At 45.8% G+C, this 26526-nt stretch overlaps 1 protein-coding gene across 4 annotated transcripts in view; it reads right to left on the bottom strand.

Annotated features, from left to right (window-relative positions):
* The window catches only part of EGFR (epidermal growth factor receptor), a 192773-nt gene that overhangs the window by 52149 nt on the left and 114098 nt on the right, over positions 1-26526 (bottom strand). For all 4 annotated transcript variants that reach the window (XM_068550233.1, XM_068550234.1, XM_068550236.1 and 1 more), the window contains exons 2-4: positions 7916-8067; positions 6865-7048; positions 4046-4180 (exon numbers count right to left, since the gene is read on the bottom strand). In XM_068550233.1, the coding sequence (XP_068406334.1) occupies positions 4046-4180; positions 6865-7048; positions 7916-8067 (471 nt within the window). The remainder of the gene's footprint in view (positions 1-4045; positions 4181-6864; positions 7049-7915; positions 8068-26526) is intronic.

Here is a 26526-nt window from a genome sequence, read left to right as displayed (position 1 = left end):
ACTAAGGGTTTTAATCTCATCAGCTGTGTTTTGTTTTCATCGGCATTAACAAATCTGAAGACCGAGTGTTCTATATACAGACATAGAGAAGAGATGACCACCAAATTTGTTAGAAAGAGATCAGCCATGCCGATCACTTCCATTGCAAAGACACAGTAACCAAGGGACTTAACGTGTGTCCCAAAGTCTCCCACAGTCAGGAAGAATTCAGTCTCTGGGAGAATTTCGGTTTCAAACAGAAGAGCTGACGGTTTGCCAAGTGATTGTTGGACCAGGGCACCCCTTCAATAAGACCGACAAGGCTTACAATCGCTCGCAGGGGCGAAAGGCATTAGTGCAATGCTGGCACTTCTCAGAATCCTGAAGGATGGCAGGAGGAGCCCCAGATGGACGGTGTGGGTTGTACATTGTGAAGAGAGGCAGATGAAGACGAAGACAGAAAGAGAGAAAGAAACTAAGAGGAAAGAGCAAAAGTAACACATAGATATGTTCAAAGTGGCTGTGTCTGGACAATGATATCACGATATCTTTCGTTTTTACCCGATACTTCCCCATATTTTCCGAATTTCTATTATAAGCATATAGTATGTTCATAGAAGAAAATATTTAAAATAAAAACGTTTAATGGCATCTTTCTGTAACACAGGAAAACATCTGCCAATCAAGGAATTCAAAGTCTGCTTATGATTCTATTCTTAACCTTTAGTGACAAAAAAAGAATTAGACATTATTTAAAATACGGATAATAGAACAAAGCAAGAAGAAGAAGTGAGAATTATCCAGAGGTAATCAATATAGGCATATAAGTATATCTACATATAAGAATTAATATCACACTACACACTGTATTATAACTTAAAAAATAACTGATAAAACGTTACGACAATTTTTCCATGCCTTTAAATATCCTTCTGGGACTCCCCTGGTGGCGCAGTGGTTAAGAATCCGCCTGCCAATGCAGGGTACATGGGTTCGATCCCTGGTCTGGGAAGATCCCACATGCCACAGAGCAACTAAGCCCGTGCGCCACAACTACTGAGCCTGTGCACTACAGACTGAGAGCCACAACTACTGAAGCCCGTGCGCCACAACTACCGAAGCCCGCGCGCCTAGAGCCCGTGCTCCGCAACAAGAGAAGCCACCGCGATGAGAAGCCCACGCACCGCAACGAGAGTAGCCCCTGCTCGCCGCAACTAGAGAAGGCCTGTGCGCAGCAACGAAGACCCAAAGCAGCCAAAAATAGATAAATAAATTAAAAAAAAAAAGTAAATATCTTTCTACCTAACATGAATTTTTAATGGCATGGCTGGACCACAATTTATTTAACCAATCTCTTCTTTTTAGATACATAAGTTGCTTTCAAAATTTATTATAAACAAGGCTGTAAGGAACATTCTTGAACAAAAATATTTTTCTACATCACTTAATTTCCAATGTGACTAACCTAATATCCCTAGATCCTTTAAAAAAAACCCTTAATAGTTCTGTCACTTTGATATTTTTCCCTTAGTAGTGAAATCATTCCAGAACAATTTATTGAATAATGAATTCTTTTCTTATTTGCTTGCAACGTCATTTCTTTATGGACATTTGATTCAGTTAGGCTTATTCTTATTATCTTATTCTTATTTGTATATGTCTACTCTTAAACCAATACCATATTGGTTTAGAGTTCATAGCTTTGTAATATTTGAATCTTGTTATTGCATAAACCTGTCCACCATTCTTCTTTCCCAACACTTTCTTGCCAGGTGTTTCCCACAGCTGTGGTGTGAGAGGGCAGATGTGCCGCTTTGGGTTGCCTGATCTGGTCCATGGCAAACCCATATTAGGCTCACAGCCTTTCCATGTCCGTTTTTCTTGTTATAAATATACACACTTTAACCTCCCCCACTGTCCATCAGAGAGCTGAGGAAAGGCTAACCTCGATCTCTGGATAATATAAAATTTTGCATTGTAAAAGAAGGCTTTTGGTTTCTTGCAAACATAGTAGGTATCATGCTGAATGTCTGTTGGAATAATACATTTACAAAACCAAAGGGCTCAATACCCATGTTCACAGCAGCATTTTATTCACAACTGTCAAAAGGTGGAAGCAACTCAAGCAACTCAAGTGTTCATCGACAGATGAATGAATAAACAAATGGAATAGTATTCAGCCATATTAGGAAGGAAGTTCTGACACATGCTATAACTTGGATGGCTCTTCAAGAAGAGCCACTGTGCTCAGTGAAAGAAGCCAGTCACAAGAGGACAAATACTATGTGATTCCACTCATACGGGGCACCTAAAGTCGTCCAATTCATAGAGACAGAAAGTAGGATGGTGGATGCAGGGGCTGGGAGTGGGGAGTTAGTGTTCAATGGGGACAGAGTTTCAGTATGGCAAGACGCAAAGAAATAAATGGTGGTGATGGCTGCACAACGATGTGAATGTACTTAATGCTACTGAACTTGAACTGCACACTTAAAAATGCTTAAGATGGGGACTTCCCTGGTGGCACAGAGGTAAAGAACCCGCCTTCCAATGCAGGGGACGTGGGTTCTACTCCTGGTCAGAGAACTAGATCCCACATGCATGCCGCAACTAAGAGTTCGCATGCCACAACTAAGGAGCCTGTGAGCCGCAACTAAGGAGCACACGTGCCGCAACTAAAGGAGCCAGTGAGCCGCAACTGAGGAGCCCGCCTGCCACAACTAAGACCAGCACAACCAAGATAAATAAATAAAATAAAGAAAATTAAAGAAAAAAAGTTCACCACAAAAATACACAAAAGGAAAAAAGGTCCTTATTTAAAAAAAACAATGATTAAGATGGTAAATTTTATGTTAAGGGTATTTTATCATAATCAATCAATCAAATCAGAGAAAAAAACAAAAAACAAAGCAGCTCCAGTTGATTTTTAAGATCCATATCAGCTCCAAATTCTTTTTTTTTTTTTTTTTTTAAGATTTATTAATTGACCGATTGATTGCTATGCTATGTTGGGTCTTTGTTTCTGTGCGAGGGCTTTCTCTAGTTGCGGAGAGCGGGGGCCACTCTTCATCGCGGTGCGCGGGCCTCTCACTATCGTGGCCTCTCTTGTTGCGGAGCACAGGCTCCAGACGCGCAGGCTCAGTAGTTGTGGCTCACGGGCCCAGTTGCTCCGCGGCATGTGGGATCTTCCCAGACCAGGGCTCGAACCCGTGTCCCCTGCATTGGCAGGCGACTCTCAACCACTGCGCCACCAGGGAAGCCCTCAGCTCCAAATTCTGAGACCAAAAAAACCCCCAAGAAACAAAAACAAAAAAACACCCCTGCATCCACTGCATAGTTGTAGGGAAACAGAGAAGCAGGAAACGATGATGGCTTCTTATTTTCAAGACCGGAAGGTCAGGGAGATCAGGAAGGCAGCCGGCTAAGCGGAGCTCAGGGTCCTCAGTTTCCCACTGCCAACAGCGCTCATGGGGCAGCCCTGACCTGCAGCCTGGCCCCGGCCAGCCTCTCCCTTGCATGGGCTGCTTTACTGACGAATGGCAGGGACTAGGTAACGGGCACCAGTTAAAGATGGACAAACGCGTCCCCATATGCTTCCCAATTTTGCTGGGGGCTCCATGTGGGAGTGCCCAGGCCCATCAGCAGGAGGGCAGGGTTCAGCCCCAAAGCTTTCCAGAGGGCCTGGCGCTACTTTGAGCCTCGGCAGCAAGTCAGAAGCTCACAAAAGTCTAGTCAGTCCCCTCACACAAGATGTGAGAAGCCCCCTCGCCAGGGCTGACATGACGGGCTCTTCTTAACGCCACATGAGGGCTTAGCTGTGCTGGGTAGGGGGGGTGGGGGTGGGGTGGGTGATCTGCCAGCAGGGGAGCCGTCACCATGAAAAACAGACTTTTTTCCCCCCTCTGTCTTCCGGTGAGCATATCATCTGTTTACTATCAGTATTTACTTTTGTATTAGATTAATGTAACGTAGTGTTAGCTCTGCCTTCTCTGATCCCCACCCCAGCCCCACAGCTCTGCCCACCTTAGGAGCTGCAGGTTGGGGGCAGGGGTCCCTGTGGAACACTTACATTTGCTCAGCTGGTTCTGAAATTCAATCGACATATTGCTTAGAAAGTCGGTGTGGACGATGTCCCTCCACTGGACGGTCTCCATGTTGCAGAGCACGGGGTTGTTGCTGAATCGCACGGCGCCTTGCAGGATCTCTGCGTGAGGAAGGAACCCCCATGAGCAAATGTGCCGTCCCTCCTCAATTCTCCTGAGGTAGGCATGCGTCTCTTCACATTCTGCCTCCTGCTAAAAGACGGCCACCTGCAAGCGAGACTCCCCTTGGAACTTCACTGGGGGGCCGTGGAAAATGACCTGATGGATTCCTCTGTGGAAGAGTCAGGGTTCCCCCCTGCACTGGGTCTTTGAACCATGAATGATCAGAATTTTGAAATACGGGGAGGAAAGAAGATAACGCCTTAGTCACTTAGCATAAATGACACGTGTACAGTGAGTCGGTGGTTCCCGGGGGGGCTGGTCTGGGCTGGACCGGAATGACCGTGTGATGACGACGTGAAAGGGCAGATGCGATAGGAAGGGCGGGTGGAAGGGAGGATGGTGTGAGGGGCTTTGGGAGCATTTCACTGGAGAAAAGGGGGTGGGAGTGAGGTGCAGCAGGAGGATATGTACATGTGAGGAAGAGACGGGACGGGCACCGGGAATGCCAAGGTGTAAAACTGTTCAACTGTTCAAAGGAAGAGCTGGGAAGACATGAAAAGTCAGGGGTGATAAGAAAAGTCAAGCCTGAGCAGAGGACAAGTGTTTCCTCCGTGACATTTGTGTAAACATTTCCTGAATGACTTGTGTACACAGCGCACAGCAGCAAGAGCTGCGGGGTCAGCGGAGACGAGTGATTTCTGTTGGTCCCTTTCTAAGAGGCGACATGCGTGGGAGACACGTCACACAGTTAATGACCTCACGTCCACAGAGGACCACGACTCACAACGGGGCTGGGGCCAGCTGGGTTATACGCGTGACCTGAGCTAATCCTCGCACGGTCCTCTGACTGTAACTCAAATCTACATACGTAGCTAATGCCCAGCATCCCACAGCGGGAAAAGGACGTGGCAGAGGAAGGGTTCTCCCTGGGAAGCTCTCTGAGGCTGATGGAAAGGATGACATTTCCTGAAGGCTGACGGGAGCACGTGGAGGAACCCGAGGGAGGGCGGGCGCCGGGGCGGCGGCGGGGGCCACAGAGGCAGGCTGGGGGGTCGGAAAGGGAGCTTTGGACGCGAAGTCAGAGACGGCAGCAGGACACCCAAGTGAAAACGTTCACCAGGAGGGAGCCAGAGTCAAGGGATAAACTGATGAGAGGTCAGCACTGGAGACGCAGAAGAGAGACGTCAGGGCAGCGGGACCCTCGGGACGACAGACCAGGGGCCGGGAGAGCGCCAGCGGGGAGGCGGAGGGCCCGACAGAAGCCGTGGGCAGCAGAGGCCCACGTTAGTTATCAATAACAGTGTGTAATTCTCGCCCAGTAATCCACATTAGAGGATTATTTAATAACATTAAATAATCGGGATTGACACTACCCCAATACCAAGCGAAGAAACGGCTGCCCAGCGCTTTATCTGGAGCAATTCACTGAGTCTTCTCAGCCATCCTCGGAAGTCTGTTACCATCGTTCATCCCCATGTTTGAAGACACAGAGAACACGCTCCCGGGTGCCTGGATGGTGAGCGATGGAGCCGGGGCTGGAACCCGACCGTCCGCTCCCACCCGCCTCTGCCTGTCGCCACGAGACAGTGACAGCGTGAGGCAGGATGGGCGTCCAGGCGGGCCGAGCACAACCGAGCACGGACAGCACGACCCAGCGCCGGGGCTGCGCCCAGCAGGTGAGGGGGTGGGAAGCCCTAAGGCCGCCTCCTGAATGCAGAGCCCAGGAGCCAACCTGGAGAGCAGATGTCAGGCTCCATGGGGCTTGGACGCTCAGCCATCCCAGCACCGCGGCCTGGGACCAGGCCCCTCCCCGCCCAGCACCCTCACCCTGTCGTGCATCCTCTGCTCTCATCCCCCATTTGGGGTCGGCCCCCTCGCTCGTCAGAGCTGCGTGGAAGATGCGAGGGCTCTGGGGGCACAGACTGGGTGGCCATCCCCGGCCATCTTTTTGCTCATGTGGGACTTCAGGAGGGTTACTTTGCCACCATTTCTTTATCTGTAAAGTGGCAGAGCTACCACTTGCTTTCAAGGAAGGTTGTGGGCATTAAATGAAGTTACCAATTTAACACGGCTGGCACTGCACCTGCCGCATGGTGAGGGCACGATCACTGTTACCTTCAATTTTTAAAAATCAACTTGACGTCTTTTCTTCATCTTCTGTAGTTTCCTCTCATAGAACTCACACAAGCGCCCTACTCACAAGAATTCAGACTTCTCCTGTAATACCTTTATTCCCTATCCTTAACTTAAAAATGGCTTTCCGGATAACAGCATTAATCTGGAAAATGTCTCAGATAAGGGTTGATTTTTTTAACGTTATGTCCCTTATACCTGAGGTCCAGGTAGTGAGACTGGCAGACTGCCTAAGCATTCCAGCTCCGGTCACCTGGTCATACTCTCTTTTTTCCAGAACCTTTACCACTTTTTACGAACTCTCTGGATACTTTTCCATGAACCAGGGAGAACTGGTACTTGGCTTAAATCTTCCCTTCCCACCCCACCATCTACTATCTCCTTAGCAACTTCCACCTGCTGTATCTTGCCCATGGCTGGCACGCAAATACATCTGCGTCTGATGAATAAAAGTCTTCTCTGAATGGAATTCAGAAAAGCACCAAGTCTGCTGAGTACCATCCGAGGTCACTCTCTGCCTTTACAGCCTCCCCATTCCCTGGCCTCTCACCCTGTAAGTTTCTCATGGGCAACTCCCTCAGTCCGGTTTTATTTGCACCGTAGTTGGATAAGACTGCTAAGGCATGGGTGTTTTCATAGAGCACATTTCCTCTGATGATCTGCAGCTTTTCCAAAGGAATCTTCTCCACTGTGTTGAGGGCAATGAGTACATAGCCAGCAACCTCCTGGATGGTCTAAGGAGATAGAACATAAACGTATTATTTCTCTTTTGAGGAACTCATGAATGCAAGATCTGAAATGGGTCCAGAGAGCCCAGGACACCTAGCTGGACAGGAGTGGTTGACAGATGCGAAGCATGTAGGTGATTACCACTGGATCCCATGGGAGGTGACAGAATTTACAATGATTCCTGCATTTTTGCCTCTTGAGCTTGATAATAATAACAAAGGACCATGTGTATTACTTAGGAATGCTGTGACTTTCATTTTGCTTGCTGTTCAACACACTGAGATGAAAATGGAAATGTTTTATTAATTTATTTTCTATCTATCTTGCAGGTTTTCCTATTAAAAAAAAGACAAAAAACCCCAGAAGAAAACCAATCAAATCCTAAGTTTACACCAAACTCAGAAGCCTTCAGGGCTGATTCCCATTGGCTCATTAGAGGCTACTGTGACACATCTGGGAATTTTGTGAATGAGTTGCTAAACTCTTGGTAGCTGGAAATCAACCATGGTGGGGGTATTTATACCAAGGAAATAGTCAAATGCTACAAAGCAGGAGTTTTTTTCTTTTTTTCTTTTTTTTCTAAAGAGCCAGTATGTCAGGATACCATGGCTGAAGTGACGGTTAAAAGATTAGTGTCCACAATGATAGCGGAATGCCGGACTAATCTGTTTCTCTTTGTTGTTCTTTTATAGCTGTAACTTGACACTAGCTGGTAAAGTGGACTTCTCATAAAACTTGCATGTGTAGGTCCCTAGGACTTATAATTGCCACAGCAAAAGTAAATGCACTGCCAGTTAAATTCTGCCAAGGCCTTTATCTACTTATATTTACTTCTACTATATTTGGGTAAGAATCAAATTCATTGAACTAACCTTTAGGAAAGAAAGGTTGTAACTACTTTGCATGTAGGTAATTTCCAAATTTCCAAGGACCACCTCACAGTTATTGAACATCCTCTGGAGGCTCACAAAGTGGTCTTCAAAAGTGCCCAACTGGGTGAGCTTGTTACTTGTCCCTTGGCAAACTGGAAACAAGAGGAGAAAAGGTATCACATGAAATGCCAAGTAGAAGAGCAAAACTAAAATAAAACGATATTCGCAATCTTCAACTAACTGCACACTTCAGTGACTTACGACAGAAATTCTGATCGAAGGCCACTCAGGACAACTGTGACGAAAAATGTTTAAAAGTTTATATAAGGTGCAGTTCATAATAAGGACTAGTTCATCTCTGTAATGCATGGAATTGTGTAAAACTGTTAAAAGTTCAAGGGGAAATAGATGGGAATTCTATGAAAATCTTTAAGATAAAACAGTCTATAAGAGCTTTAGTGAACAAAAAATACATATCATAATATGCAACTCAGCATTACAATGATGAGTTAACAACTATATAATGAACTTTTTACTTTGCAAAAAATAGCATGTCACATAATTATGTGCTCAAAGAATATTTACAAACATATTTTCTGACCATAACACTGTACAACCTAAAATCAATGACAAGAGTGTAAATTAAAACCCACTGGCTGGAGATGAAAAGTATTCTAAACGAATGCACCAAAGAATAAAATCAAATACTATATAACATTTAGAAAATGACGACATGAAAACATATATTTAAAAAACACACTCAGCTCCTGAGAAACCAACATGCCTCTGTGTTTGCCCACACTCCAAGGAGCCCACCCACCCAGGCGCAGGTGCAAGGGTTTCGCATCCCCTGCCGGGATGCGGCCTTGGCACGGTTAACTCCCTGATGTTTTCAGGTATCAAACTTAATAATAAGAAAACATTTAAAATTAGGGGACAAAGTTTGAGTATGAAAATACATTTGCTAGTCTATCTTTAACAGCAAAGGAGAGGATTATAATAAAGCCATGTTTATAAACCTAGCTCTTTGAACAACATGTACAGGCAAGCATAAGAAAACAAAGAGGTTCGGGGCTTTGGAAGCAGGGAGCTGTTAAGGGACTGTACTTTGAACCCAAATTATCATAAGTGAAGAAATATGGCCCCTGGCTTTGGAGGTTAGATTCAGACCAGGCCAGGCTCTTCCACGGATGCAATCTGCAACCAGGTGGTTGAGGACAGTACCAAGGCCAGAGTCAATATGCAGGGACTTCCTTCAGGAACTCTTGCCGAGTCTGCACTTCTCTTTGATAGGTCCTTTGTCCCCTCCCCACAGAAGTGTTCTGAAGAGGATCACCGTCTGCTCTTGCATTTTAGCGCCATGGCAGCGAGCACACGTTCAGATACCACACAATCAGTGCAAAGCATTTACACCAACAGTAAATATGAAGCAACCCTTACTTCCTCTTTAACTGTGTGGGGATTTCCCTCTTCTCCCCTTGTGTGGTCTCATTCAAATCTGGTGGTAGAGAGAACATTCACACGGGAACTGCGACGGCCCACAAGACAGAGCCCTCCCCGGCACTGGCTCCAGGGCACAGTGATTCCATCACTCTTCCAACCATAACACGGGACGGACCCAACATCTCTGGCTGCTTTCACCCAGGAGTGTGGACCGCTCTGACGGCAACCTCAAGTTGGAACCGCTGTACACAGTTGGCTGCAATGCATGTGGACGGGGCCAGACTGATTTCCCAATTCTAAGGTCCTTAAAGATGCCACCACCAATGGAGGTACAGGGTTTTGACGATAAAGGGTGACCTTTCCGTCGGCACACCTTGGAACAAAAGCTGCCTTCCAGCTGACAGACCATGGTCTCTAAATTTCAGCCTAACTGGTCAGCTCTGGTCTAGGGAGCCCCAAGTATTGATCATGCCCTTCACACCAGCCAGGTGACCAGTACTGACTAGAACGGGGTGTTGGAGCACATTTCTGAAGCGTTTCTTCTGTACACAGAAGGATGAAAACAATCACAGCTACTTTCATTTTAAAGGATCAGGGGTACTAGCTTGTAAATTTCTCTTGGCTGAACCAAAGAATTTTTATTATTAAGTCACGCAAAAGTGACTTTCATCAGTAGAAAAGGAAAACATGCCATGTCAGTTTAGCCTGCTATAGAAGAAAATAATTGCAAAAAGACTGTACTTGTGTTGTCATTCACTCGTTCAAAAAGTGCTGAATGAGTATTTATTTGATGAATACCTACTATGACCCTTCACTGTTTACAATTAGTATGAATTACTTTTACATTCATAAAAGATCCTGTATCTGGAAGACAATAGCAACATTACACATTATTGACATGAAGGTTAATTTGTAAAACATTTTGAGAAGCAACTGGACAACCTGTGTAAACAAATAAATATGCTTAAATTCCATGTCATGATGAGTCCACTTTGGAAAACCTATTTTGAGGAAATAGACCTAAACTGTCAGGCAAGATGTTGATTTATTTTTTAATAATGGCAAAAAATTGTCCAACTGTCCAACATGTTTATCCTAGAGAAAAAGCAGTTGACACACTATTTGATTCAGCTTAAGGCAAGTCCATCTTGAGTTCTATTCTGGGGTTAATTACTAAAGTATCAAAAGAAAATTTTACAAGGCTGTTTCTTCTGAGGCTTCCCCTGTCACATGCCCAAAAAGAGACAGCAAATCTAGAGTGAGGATGGGAATGGCCTGGCCTAGGTTTCTTGACTGAACAAAGTGTAATCTTGGTTCCATCTTTATACCAAATATCTCATGTTATGTAATATAAAGCGGTGAGAAAATTTAAATGTGAGGCTGTTGAATCAGTAATATTAAAAAGTAAAAATCACTAACTAGTGAGGCAGATTTAAGACAAAACTGCAAGAGTGAGAGCCCTTAGCTCAGCCAGGAGAAAGTTTCTTGGTCAGCCCTTCTTCCTTATGCAACACTGAACGACTTCCCCGAGCTCTACGCCACGCTTTCCTCAAGTACAGACTTGGTGAAAACAATCCTGGCCTCCCAGAATTGTTCTGAGGATTGAATGAACACAAAGGCTTCAACTTTCTTTTGTTACAGCTAACTACTGGGAACTGTGACAGGTGTTTGACATAAGGTGCCTCTGGACAGGCATTGGGGACCTCTGTGGACGTGTCCTCGTCCTAAGGTGCTGTCTGAACTGGGCATGTTTGGATCTGCCGATTGGCTTACTCAAATACTGCGCATTAAACAGTTACTTTATTCTTTGTCTGAAGAATATTTATCCAATCGTAAGAAGAAAGAAAAAGAAATACATTGTACTTTAAGGATTTCATTAAAATATGCATTTAGGCATATTTAAGCAATTTATTCAAAGAGAAATTTAGTATTACCTTAGGGCTATGAAGTCGAAAACCAGACAATTAAAAGTGTTTGTGTCAAGCTCCGTACAGCATACTAGGGATTTGCTCTCCCTCCTGCGAATGTGAAGACAAATCCTACTGAACCAAGAGCAGCAGGGCCTGCAAAGCACTTAGCTTTTCACCTTCACAGTTTATTACGACGATTCATAAATGGACAGAAGAGCTAAAAGAATTGTACTGTGAACATCCTTAAAGTAGCATTTTACTACGTTTACTTTATCATGTATCTATCCATCTCATTTTTTGGATGCATTTTAAAGTAAGGTACAGATATCAGTACCCTTCACCCTGACATGCCACTGATTACAGTTCAAGATGAGTAGACAGCCGTTGTTGAGGTAACGTCACAAACTGTGAGATAATCAGTCTTAAGTGTAGCATTGATGAGTTTCAACAAATGCATGCATCCGTGTAACTTGTTACCCCTGGAACATCACGGTTACCCTAGGAGCTCCCTCACGGCCCCGCCCAGACAATCCCTGCCCCAGACACCACACAGCGCGATTTGTTTTCACTTAGAATAGTTCTGCCTGTCTGGGGACCTCGTGCTCCTGGAATCACCCAGCACCGTCCTTTGGTGTCAGGTCCCCCGCACAGCAGGCGTTTCTGAGATTCATCCTGGTGCTGGGCTTCACGTGGCTTCCAGGGAGTCTTATGGGAAGTTATCTACGTATTACACTTGGACAGTAAGGGCTGATCCAGAGTGAGGCTGTTCTTTTTCTCAAGAACCGCCCCCCCCCCCCCAAAATTATCTTAACTGAAAATAAAACAATCTGCCTCCTTTAAGTCTTGAGATACCCCTGATGTGAGGGGGAGAGCCTGTGGCCTTCCTGTGTCATTGTGGGAGTGGGCCCTTCTCTTTGCCCACAAGCCTGGGCAAATCTGTATGGCTGATTAAGACACAACAACATGAAAACAGGTTTCTCCAGGTTTCTCCAAATCCACTTAGACACTTGTGGAATTGCCTAAGTAAACTCATAATTGTTTTAATTTGTTTTCTCTACACTTCAACGGCAACCAAAGTCACTGGGTTCTTGCCAATCTATCCCCTTCTCCGAAGTTGTCTGTTTTGATTGTTACCCCGTTTTCCACAGAGCACCTCATTTTGAAGCAGAAATCACATTGCACTGCTCTTGGTTTGAACGAGCCAGGTTTCCCAGTATCATCAGAACACGGGACGGGCCCCTGCCCGTGGCCTCCCCACCTCCTCTCAGGCTCCCTCCCCCGTCCACTGGCCCAGCCACATACGTTCTCCCCCGACACACACCCCCGCCGCCGTTTCTCCCCGGCGCCAGGTTCCTGCTCCCTTCAGGGCTGTTCCATCTGCTTGGAAGGCTCTTCCCTTTCTCCCCAGCTCTTTGCATCTTTGTCTCCCTTTTTATCACTGAGATTCCAACTCACTGGACATGATATCCCTTCAGAAAAGCCCGTCTGGAACCAGAACAGCTGAAGTCCCCACCATTGCATTCTATCACATTTTCCTGATTTCTTTTCTTCTTAGCATTTATCACTACTTAAAATTATTATTTGTTTATGCAAATACACACACAGAATGGGGAGAGGTGGAATATGTACAGATATATCTCGCTGGACTGACCGCTGGGATGTGAATACACATGTTGCGTTTACATTTTAGACGTGGAAGCAATGGGTCAATGGTGGCCATGTGACCAAAGTCTTGGATGACTTGACATGGGTCCCTCTGCCTTTCCTGTTTCCGTGTGTCTGGTGGTGGAGGAGGAGGAGGCTGCAGGATGTCTCAGAAGAGCGCCAGTGCTCACAACTTTCCGGAGGGTTATCGTAAAATCTTTCTAGGCTAGGTAACATCTTTGATTAAGCTTTAAAAGCCAGAGGAAGATTCTGCCCACTTTCATCCCGAAAAGGTTTAAGGAAATCTCAAATAAGATATTTACATAATGGATTTAAAAATAAATAAGGAAAAGCTACTCAGAGTTTGCTAGAGGTTTCATCGTATCAGGATTTATCATTTCTTTTGCCTTACTGAAACTGTATTATGGTGGCAATTTCAAAATGTGTATGTATATACATTTCAACTATCCAAAAATGCACAGAAATATGACAGGAAGAAAATACACCAAATGCTGTTAACAATAGTCTTTTATGAATAGTGGGATTCTGGGTGTTTTTCTTATTTCCTCCTTATAGTTTCTCCATTTTTCAAATTTTCTATAGTGACCATATATTTCTTTATAATAAAACATTATCGAGGAGATAATTTACAAAAATCTGTGTTGAACAAGGCCAAAAGAAGGACATTTTTAATAAAATACACTTCACAAAAATGGAGAAATGATTTTCAAAGTTTTGCATGTTAAACGGCTTTATGAAAGTGGTTTAAAAATTAGAAATAACTGAATGAAGTACTATATATAGAAAGTGTTAGAAGGGCGAGTAAACTGCAGCTTATGCACGTCAGTGTTGTTCAGAACAGCTGCATATGGCAGCCCCTGGGAAACGCCATGCATTGCACACACATGGTTTCTCCTCCGATGAGGACAGAACTGAAGAGTTCCCAAGTTCCATTTTCTTCCTGATCTATCAATACATTTTTCCATTTCAGGGAGCAGACAGTAAGTTTATTCTATAGAAAAATGTTATAAATTGTGGTTACGGCACCAGACTAGCCTGTGAAACTTATTTAATCCACACAACAGTTTGTAGGAAACTAGATCTACAGTTCAGTTATAATGAAATAATTGGGAAAATAATAAGAGTAAATACAAAATAGTGTTTAAATTTTCACTGTTGTTTAATCAAAGGTTTTGTGGAAGGGGAAAAGTCTCATTATAATTTTGAAAAAGATTTTTCTTTATTTTCCAAAACTTTATATTTTATCAGTAGTTCCTTATTTTATCATATTTGATTTCATAACTAATAAATAGTTCTCAGTTTGTAGGCATCCAAAGATTGTTGTCGAACTGAATTTCAATCTACACTGCAACTTGTAATACGCACATGTAGTACTCAAAAAGTCCACTTAAATACTTGATAATCTGCCATGTGCATTATAATATGCCTACTGGACTAAACATGCCAAGCCTCGGCACGTCCAACACGCTTGCAAACTCAGGTAACTCTAATTAAGTTAACAAGCAGAAGACTTTAAAATTACACCTATTTTATTTTTGAGTCGGGGCACAGAATACCAAAACTGGTTGATTTCCTTCCCCATGATTCTCCTCCTAGCCATTAAAATAAGCTCAAGCCCAGTTTATGACTTTTAAAAAATATACTGCGTTAGGACACCTGTGCATATTGTAGCCACTTTCTTGGGAGTTAACTGAAGTTTATGAATCCCGGGAAGGCCAGTTCTGGGAGGGATTGTGGAAGGTTTCCAGGGACCGCATCAAACATCTGCCCTATCAGTGTGAAGATTGTGATGTATCGTTATGGGATGATCTCCAGCCAGTTATCGCAACTCTCTGGGTCTCGGTGTTCTCACTGGTTAAAATCAGACCAGCTTGATGCATTTGACAGGGTAGTTGTGGGAAGTAGTGAGATCGTGGACATGAACGTGCTTCATAAATCACAAATCTCTCTAAATACAAATCATGTCTGACACTACGGCTTCACCATAGCAGTATTCACAGTAGCCAAAACACTGCAGTCTATTTCTGCCTATGTGTCTTCAAGGATACCAGCAAACTATCCCCCCGCTTACCCGCCCAGGATTTCTTTCTTTTTTTTTTTTTTTTTTAAGATTTTTAGAAATATCATGTAATGTCTGAAACATTTATATTAACATATTTCCATACAAGGATTAAGAAAGGATTTCTTTCTTAAATGCACTCAACAGAATTTGATGAGTTGTGTTGAAATTTGGGATGCTTTAAAATTCTGAAATTAAAGACATCACTTTTCATTTTTATAGGATGCTGTCCAGTCCAGAGAATGGTCCTGACAACGGAAATGAAAAATCTTGAATCACAGGGCTGGCCATCAACTCCATTTGTGTAGGTAGTTGAATGGCTGGTAGATCAGAAATGAATTTTACCTATTTTGGACCATCAGGAATGGATTTGGACCGGAGAAGATTTCAGAAAGCCATACTGATCTTTTATTCATTCAGTCCAATAAATCTCTTTCGAGTACTTGGCAACACGTTCTGTCTCTGGTCATCTGTATTTTAAATACACGGACATGTACTGAATGAAAATTCATGGATAGATGAATGATACATATCAGATTATACATCAGAATCTATATCAGGTAACACAGAACTAGACCTCTATGGGACTGGAGTGTTCCTTGATTGAATGTTGAACGCTGAGCAGGGTGCACTGAGGAAAGGACAGAATGCTGGATTTGGTTTAAAATCTCTCTGTGTGAAAATATACCAAGAGTGAATTTAGTGAGTCTGGCTGTTCCTTTCTAGATATATTGTGAGTAAGCGCCTCCTCCCGACCCGGGTTCTGTTCTTCTAATCTCCTAGCTGGGGACTATTGCTTACTCATGCTCAGGGCTCTCTCTCTGCACACAGGCATACTTCTGAAGTGAGTAATGCCACTTCCCTTCCAAAGGTCCGCTGGCCAAACCACTGCTTGGATGCTTTGCCTGCACTGCGATTTTGGTGCTTCTGACCTATTTCTTCAGAGCCCTGTTGCGTTCTCAGGTGATGACTTCAGCCCGACCGGTGTGGGGCAGCACAGAGTCCACGATAAGATTAGTACTTGACACTGCACAGTTGCAATGACAGTCTGCAAAGCTCTCCCTCAAGAAGGCGACCGCGGAGACCTGCCTGTCACCTGGATGAGGAAGGGCTGGTTACCCTCTCTCACCGCCGAAGCACCCACTGGAATGGGATGGTCTGCCCATCTGAAAGCTACGAGACTTGAAAGAACAGGGCAGGACAGGGGGCGGGCCGGGGTGGTAAAGGGGACACAGATGGTTAGCACAGAGGAAAGCCCAGAGGAGGGCTGGTTAAGGAAGTGGGAAATGTGAAATCCCAGACGGGGTTGGTGTCAAAGACCACTGCTTGAAACTAGGGTCAAAGTCTGACTTATTAGGACTGCCTGCTGTCCCTCCCCACCTTTCACCTCTGACTCGGCCTGACCCTCTTCGGCAGAGACCTGGTGAGCTGAAGGCAGCAGGAAGGTTGTGGCGAGCTCACAATCGGTGTCATTCCCAGCAAGATGGCGCGGAGGTACAGCGGGGCAAGGCTGACACGTCCCCGCCCGACTCACATCCCTTCTGCTTTCCATTCTGCTCAGGCCTGCACGACTCCCTCTAATGACAAAGGCTGGGTAACACGCCCCACAGTGGGAGCTGCCCCTCTGGAACTCATCCCAGCCCGGCCTAGGAGCGCCCTGGCCTGGGGAGCCATCATCACCTTGGGGGTCGCTGGCCACCGCGTGAGGGTTTGTTCCCTCTTGCTCTGTGGTCTGCACCAGGGCCACGAGGGCTGTCTGTTCTTCTGATCATTCACTTCTTCAACTAAAACATATTTCATATTTTAATAAAATGGTTCTACAGCCGTTGCCAGGAATGAATCCGAAGTGCTCACTGCCCTGAAGAAATGTATTCGTCCTTTGGGGAGATGACTTTACTTATGAAATAGTCACAGGACATCCCACAGCCAAGCGGTGCAGAGACGCTAAAGGAACCCAGGTCGGCAAGAGGAGAAGTTGCCGACCGCGAGCTACCCGGGAACGCTCCCCGCACTCCTCACCGTCAAGCAAATGAGGCCACGCTACCCCACGTTCCCATAAAGAGCAGGCTGCCTACAAGTGCCAGCTGTTGGGCTTGGTGACTTCACTGTACCCAGTCACACCATTTGCTACACGAAGAAAATAAAGTTTCTTCCATCTCTCCTTCCCCCCCTGCATTCCCCTCCTCTGGGCCACCTGGGGATACAAGTGATCCTTCCTGGGTTCTTGATAGTTATCTCTAAGAATCACTTCTCCATGCATTCTTCTTATTGAAGGAAATTCTGGAAAAGATTTGTAATTTGCAAGGAAATAAAAGATTTCCAATCCACAATGGGGCGTAAGGACCTTTCTGGCAAGTATTTACTTCCCTGCAGAAGCACTGTGTTTGGGTGCTATGCGGTTGTGCATGCCTACCCTCCACCCCAAGATGGTTTGAATGTCCTTTTAAATGTTTTCATCTATTATCACTCATGTTTTAAAGAAATCAGCCTCTAGTGCACAATGGTGTTTCAAGGTCACCTCTCTAAACATACACACATTTAAGTTGGTTTACTCATGAGCGTTAGAAAAAAACCCAAACACACAAATAGCCACTACCCCCCACCAAAACGAAAAACAAAAAACAAAAACCCAAAGCAAATGACAACAACAAAAATCCAAACAAGGGAGTAATCACTAAGACACCGGGAGAGGCCATGACACCAGTGTTTTCTTCTGAAAACCAAGATGCTCCCAGCACCCCTCCCTTTGCTCCCTGGGCAGCACGGGCCACCGTAAGGCTAGGTCTAGTTCCTCAGCTGCCCCGTGGTGTTTGGGATCCGCCCGGCCTTTGCCGTGTGAAGACTTCCAAAGGCGGCCTTTGCAGAACCGCAGGAAAGCCCAGAGGAGACGACACGCAGGAGGTCACAGAGGACCTCTGACACTCCTGCGGGGGAACCCACAGGAACGAGGAGCAGGGGAAGGAAGCAGAGGTGCAGAAGGAGGCCGGTCTACGGGGGTGCTGCTTGGGAAAGCGTGGATTGTTGGGGGGAGTGTGGAGGGGACAAAGCTAGCACGGCTGAGAATTCTAGGCCGCTTCTCGAGTCTGAGCTTGCACTGTGCTGCTTCACGCTGGATTCGCTCTCTGCGGGGGAGTCATTGTATCCTTTTTGCTGCTGGGAACAAATCAGAAGCAGTGAAAGGAGAAAAGTAATCTCCCTAAAAAGGTGATGGGCTTGATTTCACCCACCAGCAGAGTCTGCCGCTTGCTTTTTTTTTTTTTAAAGTTACTGAAACATGTCAGGTCCTCAGCACAACTATTTGAACCAGTGCTTCATACTCAGGTCATGAAGGATTTGAAAAGTCAGAAAAGGGGCAAGTTAAACACCACCGCCTCCCCCCCCCCCCCACCCCCGCCCCCACCGCCACCGCTGCCATTCTGACTACAGAACAATAGCATGCGACTTTTACAATGACTTGTCAAAGACCAATGGCCTTGGAGCCACAGGGACTGGATAAGAACTCTGGCCCCACCGCTACGGAGGTCACTTCTCCATCACATTGAGGCTCCTTTTCTTCACCTATAAAATAGGGACTCTTGGGAGGATTCAGTGACACATGGTAGGCTCAGTAAATATTACTACGACTTGAATCTGAGTTAAATCTGGACTGGGTCCAGTCGAATGAATTGTTTCCTTCCTTCCAAGCACTCCCAGAGGCTGACCCCTCTGCCCTCTGCTCACGTGGCTGTCTGTGGCCTGGTGAGCAGCCGTGGCTCCTGTACTGAGGGAAGGAGCAGTGACCTTCCTGACCACAGCTAACCGGCCACGGGGACGAGCCCAGGGCTTGAAAGCGGGGGCATCTGGGCCTGTATCTGACCAGGGGGTCTGTGCCCGGCACTGAAGGCTGAGGAGGCCACACCTACTGTGTGCCTTTTAGAAGAATTCCCTGAGGAGAGCTCCAGCTTTCTGCTCAGAACATTCTCTCCTGTTGTTATTTTTCATTTAGAAGAAAGCCTCGCCTGACCCTTTGTGGTGGTTTTGTAAGTGCGGTTGGATTTGTGTGCTGTGTGTATGCACATGTTTTTAATTAACGCTTGTTTTAAAAGGAACAATTTTTTCACTTACTCCTACTTAATTTAAATATTCCTTTTAAGTTTCATTTTAAAATGGTCCCAGCGGTGGAGGCCTGCAGCCTCTCTTTCCTTGGTTTGCAGTTTGACCCAAAGCCCACCCCAATTCCTGGGCTCAGTGACTAGGAAATACTGACTCAGAAATCACTAAAAACTTCCAAGTTAACTAAGAAGAAGCCTGAGCCAACTTTCTGCCACAGAAGAATCTTGATTTTGCTCAGATACTACTGTTTCTAGAACATATAAGCTCTCCACGAGGAGCTAGCAATTCAAGGTAATAGTTTTCCTACAGAACCATCTGCTATTAGATGGGTCACGTGCCTGGAAAAATGCATGAACAAGTGATGCCAACCAGAGCTGCCTCTCACCCTGCAGGTCTGAGTCCAGAAAATACAGTCTGAAGCATCCTGTATGCTGGTCCAGAGCAGGGGCTGGCAAACTTTTTCTGAAAACAGCCAGAGTAAATATTTCTGGGTTTGCGGATGACAGGGCCTCTGTCCCAACCCTCAATCCTGCTGTGGCCCAAAGACAGCCACAGACAACAAGCAGTGCCAGCCAGGCCCCACCGTGCACCAATAAAACTTTATTTGCAAAACAGGCAGCAGCTGGATTTGGCCCCTGGGCTGTACTTTGCCGATCTCTGCTTTAGAGGAAGGCCTGACAGAAGGTGGGGAAGCACGTGATTAGAATTCCCTCTATTCTGTACTTTCTAGAAGATAAACCTGGTTAAAGTGAGTCATTTTGCTCCAAGGCCAAACTCCAGAAGGGTTTTCTTAGGGTTAAGCTCTTCCTATTTTATCCTCAGCTAAATAGAGGAATTGAAGATATACGGTACTAAGAACTTATAAGGAAGTGCGGGGCTGGAAGCTGTCATTTAAGTGTTTGGGGCAGTGAGGTTACGGTTCTGTGCGAAGCTACGTCATCTACTCTTAGAACCGGACATCAGCAAGAGGGAGGGGATATGGGGATAGATGCATATGTAGAGCTGATTCACTTTGTTGGTTTTTTTTTTTAATAAATTTATTTATTTTTGGCTGAATTGGGTTTTTGTTGCTGTGCACGGGCTTTCTCTAGTTGTGGCGAGCTGGGGCTACTCTTCGTTGCGGTGTGTGGGCTTCTCATTGTGGTGGCTTCTCTTGTTGCGGAGCACGGGCTCTAGGCGCGCGGGCTTCAGGAGTTGTGCCTCGCGGGCTCTAGAGCGCAGGCTCAGTAGTTGTGGCGCACGGGCTTAGTTGCTCCGCGACATGTGGGATCTTCCCGGACCAGGGCTCGAACCCGTGTCCCCTGCATTGGCAGGCGGATTCTTAACCACTGCGCCACCAGGGAAGCCCTGATTCACTTTGTTATACAGCAGAAACTAACACACCATTGTAAAGCAACTATACTCCAATAAAGATGTTAAAAAAAAAAAAAAAAAAAAAAAGAACTGGACATCCAACTCCATATCCAGGAATCCTGGCTTTCCATATTCACGACAAATGGTTATCAAGCGCTGCTGGGCCTTCCGCGTGACTAAGAGTTTTAATCTTGCTAAGAGTTTGCGTAGCAGCCCACTCCTGACTTACAGCTCTATCCCAGAATTATTCCTTACACTGATGTGAAGCTAGACCCATGATAATTTCCTCTGACTTAACACAGATGCAACCGGCCCTGCAGATACTGAAGACAACAGCAGTCTCTCACTGCTGTTCTCACCGCAGTGCTTTCCCCACCCCGACTCCACCTCCGAAGCGCTCTTGGGAGTTCCACGTGTGTGGTCTCCCTTCACAGCTACACCCTCCAGACAGGCTGCCCCATCAGCCTCCTCCTCCTGGTTCCTCAGCCCCGGCTGCCTCTCATGGATGTGCACTTGCTCATACTTGGGTGGTGAAAGCGTTCTGTTGTTTCACAGCACATCCTGTCTCTTTAAAGAATAATATGTCACCTGAGAACGACAGCAAACATGCTGTTTCCTTTGGCTTCCCTTTAGCTTATTACACTGAGAAATTCAGCAAGCAATAAGGGATGAATAAATACCGCTAAATTACTAAAATATCTGTACTAACACCATATATGAGTTTTCAGCAGACTTGATTCACTTCTTTAAGTTTAATCACTAAAATGGCAGTTGAGCAATGAAAATGGAATCGCCACTGCATCTATTAATAGTAGGGCTGACCGTAAATTCCTCTCAGGCTTGGATGAGGAAGTATTTTTCCTCGCTCGGGTCTCTCTTAGGTTTTACTTTCTATTACAGCCTCCTGGCCTAATGGAATTGGATTTGCTACTGACTGCAGGTACAGAATTCTGTTGTTGAAAGCCCACTTTCTGACTGAATGTATTTGGGATTTAACCAGAGAGACGTCTTCCAAAAACATGATGGTCTGTTAGAATAACAGACAAGAAAACTTATCATTGCCATCCTTGCTGCGTTCGTTATTAATTATTACCCAAGGGAATACATAAAAATAACTCACACAGGGGATTCACAAAACATACTTCATGTCTTCTCTTGAAAAAATTCCTACCTTGGACTTCTCTCTTCTGCTTTTCTCTTGCTCACAGAAGACACTTTGTAATTCTCTTCCTTGCTCGGCTTTCTAAAATAGCCTTCATTTAAGCTCAATGACCAAGGTGAAAATGCTGCACCATGAAAATAATTCTAGGCCAAAGAATCCTGGAGTGGGGTTTCCTTATCTGTTAGTGGGAAACTATTTGGATTTTTTCCCCTTGGGGATAATCGGAGACTAATCTCCAGGAGCCACATATGCGGCTTTTGATCGTTGTTAGTGTCTTTCAAAATGCAGGTACCGTAAGTGAAGTTACAAGGCTTCACCAAGATGGCCTCCACCTATGTGCTTGTGACTCTTAAGTCTAAGAGAGTCCTGGAGGTTAAGGGAGAGCAGTGGAGTGATGGGGCTGGAGCCAAGTACCTGGGTCTAGAAAAACCACCGCAAGTGAAAGCTGCTGACCCGCGCTATATGTCTTAAGTACCAAATTCAGGCTCAACAATTCACTCCAGGAGATGGGAAAACTTTTTTTCATTTGTTCTTGTGCCAGCCCCGGATTCTTGGGCTGTCCCATTCAATCCGACAGAACATGCTGACAGAGATAAAGTCATTCCTGGCAACCTGGGGCCCTGCAGGTCCCTGCAAGGCCAGTGCTGTGTGAGGATGGTGTCCAAGGTCTTTTAAAATGGCCGGGGGGCCTAGGTGCAATGGACATATTTCAGTAAGTTGGTAATGTGTAACCTAAAGTACTTTTTTGGTTTGTTTATTTTTTGCTTTTTAAGCTGACTATCTGGTTACTGAGGCCAGTAACCAGAGAAGTGAAAAACTGTAAGTGTGTGCTTTATGTTTTGAGGACTCATCATTAAGCTGTTTATTCTGGCACATTGTCAAATCTGCAGAAAGGGGCTGGTGGCAGCAGAAGGGGTTACCCAGTGGGGCTGTAGGAATGCCTCCAGTGGACCACTTTCTACCCTGTGGAATGGCCATGCAAACCAGACTTTTCTCCTTGAAGCCGAGAAAGTTTCCTACACAAACATTTCTTTGTAAGCTCAATTAACTTTTACAATAATTTGTGCTTTTAGTTTAAGAACTACAGATGTTGTGTGGGTGTTGGTGAGGGGGTGGGAATGAGAGGGTAAAGGAGCAAGGATATAGATCCTCCCCCTTTGGAAAATGCCGTAACACTTCCTTTCATGGAAAAAGCACATCAGGTTTCAGAATTACTAAAAAATTTGAATCGTTTGTAGGACGATGAGAGAAAGCCATAGCTCTTTGGTTTGGGGGAGGCCAGACTGGGCCACCTCCCAGCGTCCCGCCCTCCTAATGAGACCCAGATCTTTGTGGCATGATTATCTGGAATTGTAATTTTTATGTGGGAAACAGTCCAAAAGTTGGGGTAGCAGAACCTAGCCATTCATCAAATGCTAGCTCAATTTGCAAAAGACATACAAAACCAAAAATATTAAATAGCAATTGGGAGCAAGTATTAATGTGCTAAGGGACAGGGGAACTCTTATTAACTAGATAATAATTTAATTTTCACTGGGGAATGGTTTTTACCACTAGAAATACACATGCATTCCCCCCCCCCCTTAAGTCTAGTCACTTCTTATTTAGTGTTGATTTTAGGTTAAAAGGGGGTGTTTGGGTGTTACTGGATGTTTGTGGCTGTTTCATAGGACAATTCCTAAGTCAATTTTATACCCCAAGTCCCACAATACTTTACATATAATGAATGTTATATTCACTATACCCTCATCCACTTACAAATAGAATTACATTTACAAAACGCTTTATACTTCACACTTGCAAATAATCTCAACTTTCTAATTCATCTCTACCTAATACTTAAGCTATTAAAGAAAATCAACCTAATAAGGAAACTACTGAGAATCTAGCCCACTAGGATGAAAGCCCCTTGTGACCACCACACCCCGCTTTGTGAGGGCAGCGCGGGGACCGCTTCCCTCCAGCGTGTGTACGGCAGATGCCCGCTGGACACCTGACCACCGTGTGCAGGGACCAGCGCAGAGGTTGCCTGTGGTGAATGCTCCTGTCTGAGTGCGAGGATTCCAGCTCCGATGCCTGCCTTTGAGCCAGCTCTGAGGGGACCCGTGGGGTCACCCCAGGCAAATCACTCCTGGCTCAGCCTCGCTTTCCCTCCTCTGTAAAATGGGGGTAAAAGTGCCACCCTCTTGGGGTCGGTGTGAGGACGAAATCGTTAGCATCTGCAAGACCGTGTCTGCTCACGGAGGCCATCGCTGTTACCACTGTCACTGCAGCATCCGTGTGTGTCAGGCACACGTGAGGTCCGGGCACACGGCTGAGATAGGTCTGGCACTGTTCCTGCCTCGTGAAGCTTGCACTCCAGTGGGGAGACAGACAGCTACCAAATCATGGATCAGTTCGGTGCTGCAGCGTGGCTGGGAGCGTGGCTGGGGGAGGGTGTAGAGGGTCGACCCTGACGCAGTCAGAGCGGCCCTGGCAGGATTCCCTGAGCTACGGCCATACAGCTGAGCTCTTAAGGACAAGAGGAGCTTGGCCAAGTGCGGGGAAGGGCTCGGGGGGCTTTCTTGCAGCAGGAGCTGCGATTGGGGAAGGCTCCCTGGCAGGACGTGAGTCTAGCAGAGATGCAGCCCAGAGAGCCAGCGAAAGGGGAGGCAGGGGGGCCGCCGAAGGGCTTGCTGCTGAGGACTTTCCGTTCCATTTTAAAGGCACGAGAAGCCACCGACAGGTTTCAAACAAGGAGGAACGTGCTCAGATTTGTGTTTAAAAAATACCTGCTGTGGGAGATCAGCTCGGTGCTTTGTGACCACCTAGAGGGGTGGGATAGGGAGGGTGGGAGGGAGGGAGACGCAAGAGGGAGGGGATACGGGGATGTATGTAAATGTAGAGCTGATTCACTTTGTTATACAGCGGCAACTAGCAAAACAATGTAAAGCAATTATACTCCAATAAAGATGTTAAAAAAAGAAAAAGCTGCTGCTTTTTGGAGCAGGACCTAGATGGTGCCCCGAAGAGGGCGTGTCCGTACGAGGTCCTGTGGGAGGGGATGCTCTGGGCCAACATCCTGGTGTTGCAAGATGCCCCACTGGGGAAACTACATAAAAGGTTGCACGGGGCTTCTCGGTGCCAGTTCTTACAACATGTGAGTTTCCACTTTTCCCAAAACAAGAAGTTTAATTGCGTTACTTTTTCAGAAGCACAAGCTGTAAGGCAGAAGTCTGGCAGGAACTGTCATCCTTAGAATGTGTCAGCTGTCGGAAGAGCCAAAGCCCTAGGCTGGAACCCAGTGCTGGGGGCAATGAGCCTGGCTTCTGGCGGTGCCCTGGTGACAGCGGACTCTTCACCTCTAAGTGCGATATCAATAGCTTGTAATTTTCAAACGCTGTGATTTTTTTCTTGTAAAGAGGAAAGCCATTATTTTTATTAAAAGACTACCATATCTTTTTTTTTTTTTTTAATTGGGTATAGCTGCTTTACAATGTTGTGTTAGTTTCTGCTGTACAGTGAAGTGAATCAGCAACATGTATACATAGATCCCCTCTTTTTTGGATTTCCTTCCCACTTAGGTCACCACAGAGCATTCAGTAGAGTTCCTGTGCTACACAAGCATGCGGTCTCTACGGGGCACAAGAATTATGTTTCTCTATGCCATGTCGCACCTTTGTAAAATTAAATAATCCCCCTCTTCTAACTTAAACAAAAGGCCCTACTGTCCCGTGGAGAAGGGCCCAGAAGATCTCCAGAGCAGTGTGGGGAGACCAGTTAGGCAGCTACAGAACAGTCTAGAGCCTCAAGATGCAGAGTGGGGTCTGCAGACTGGCAGCGTTGGCCTCGCCTGGGAGAGCCTGTTAGAAATGAAGAGTCCTGGGCCCATCGCAGACTCACAGAATCAGAATGTGCATCTTAACCAGGTCTCTAGGAGACGCCCCTGCACTGAGCTTTCCGAGCCCGGCACTAGCATGGTGGCAGGGTCACGGGCAACCCCGACAGGTGTTAAGGAGTTTGACTCCACAGAACTGGGGAGAGCTTGTTACAGAAGCACAGAAGAGGCCTTTCCAAGTAAATATCTGGACTGTTTGAGCTCGTCATGGCAGTAAGGAAAAACGAAAGGCCTAGATAATAGGGAAAGACCTTGAGTTCAGTCCAGACCGGGCGAGAGGGGCTGCCCGCCTCGCCTGGGGCCTAGTCTCCCTGCTCGGGCTGCAGATGACAGCGGTGCATCCTAGGGACAAGCAGGTGGTGATGGCTCCCGACCGTCAGCCAGGTGCACTGCCCACAAGGCTCCATCCTTTGAGTTAGTTACGCCGAGTCCAAACCTGCATATCATGACAATGCAGACTTCAAAAAAGTCCCCAGATCCATGGTATTCACACAGGACCCCCTATAGCTTTCTAACTGGAGGCCGCAACCAAAGGATATCCTGAACAACATCGTAATTGTAGAGCTTAAATTCGCAATTTTGAGATTCTGTAAACACCAACAATGTCAAACAAGTCTCCAGAGCCCGGGTCCACACTTTATGTGGGGTTCAACCTCCATCGTGAATAACTGAGTCAATCTAAGGCCTACATGTGCCTATACAAAAACCTGGTAGAGATTTGAAACATACTGATTTCAATAAAACATGCTGAAACAAAGCTTTTAGATTTGATTGAAGTAGTATGGAATGTCACAGGGCCATTTTGTGCCAATAGCACAGGGGGAAAATATCGACAAGTCTGGACATTTTAAAACCATGACTGATCTAGAGCAGAGTTTTCCTGTAACTGAAGCTATCGCTTTCCTGTTCACGTCCCTATTCCTTTATGCACCCTCTCTAACTAGGCTTTAGAAACACACACACACACACACACACACACACACACACACACACACACACACACAGAGCTTTAATTCTGTGTTTGAGCTGGGAAAGTTGAGTTGCTCTAGT

Source organism: Eschrichtius robustus, chromosome 8 (genome assembly GCF_028021215.1).
Source record: "Eschrichtius robustus isolate mEscRob2 chromosome 8, mEscRob2.pri, whole genome shotgun sequence".
NCBI lineage: Eukaryota > Metazoa > Chordata > Mammalia > Artiodactyla > Eschrichtiidae > Eschrichtius > Eschrichtius robustus.
The sequence above is the reverse complement of the archived record's forward strand: the minus strand, read 5'-3'. Positions and strand labels throughout refer to the sequence as shown.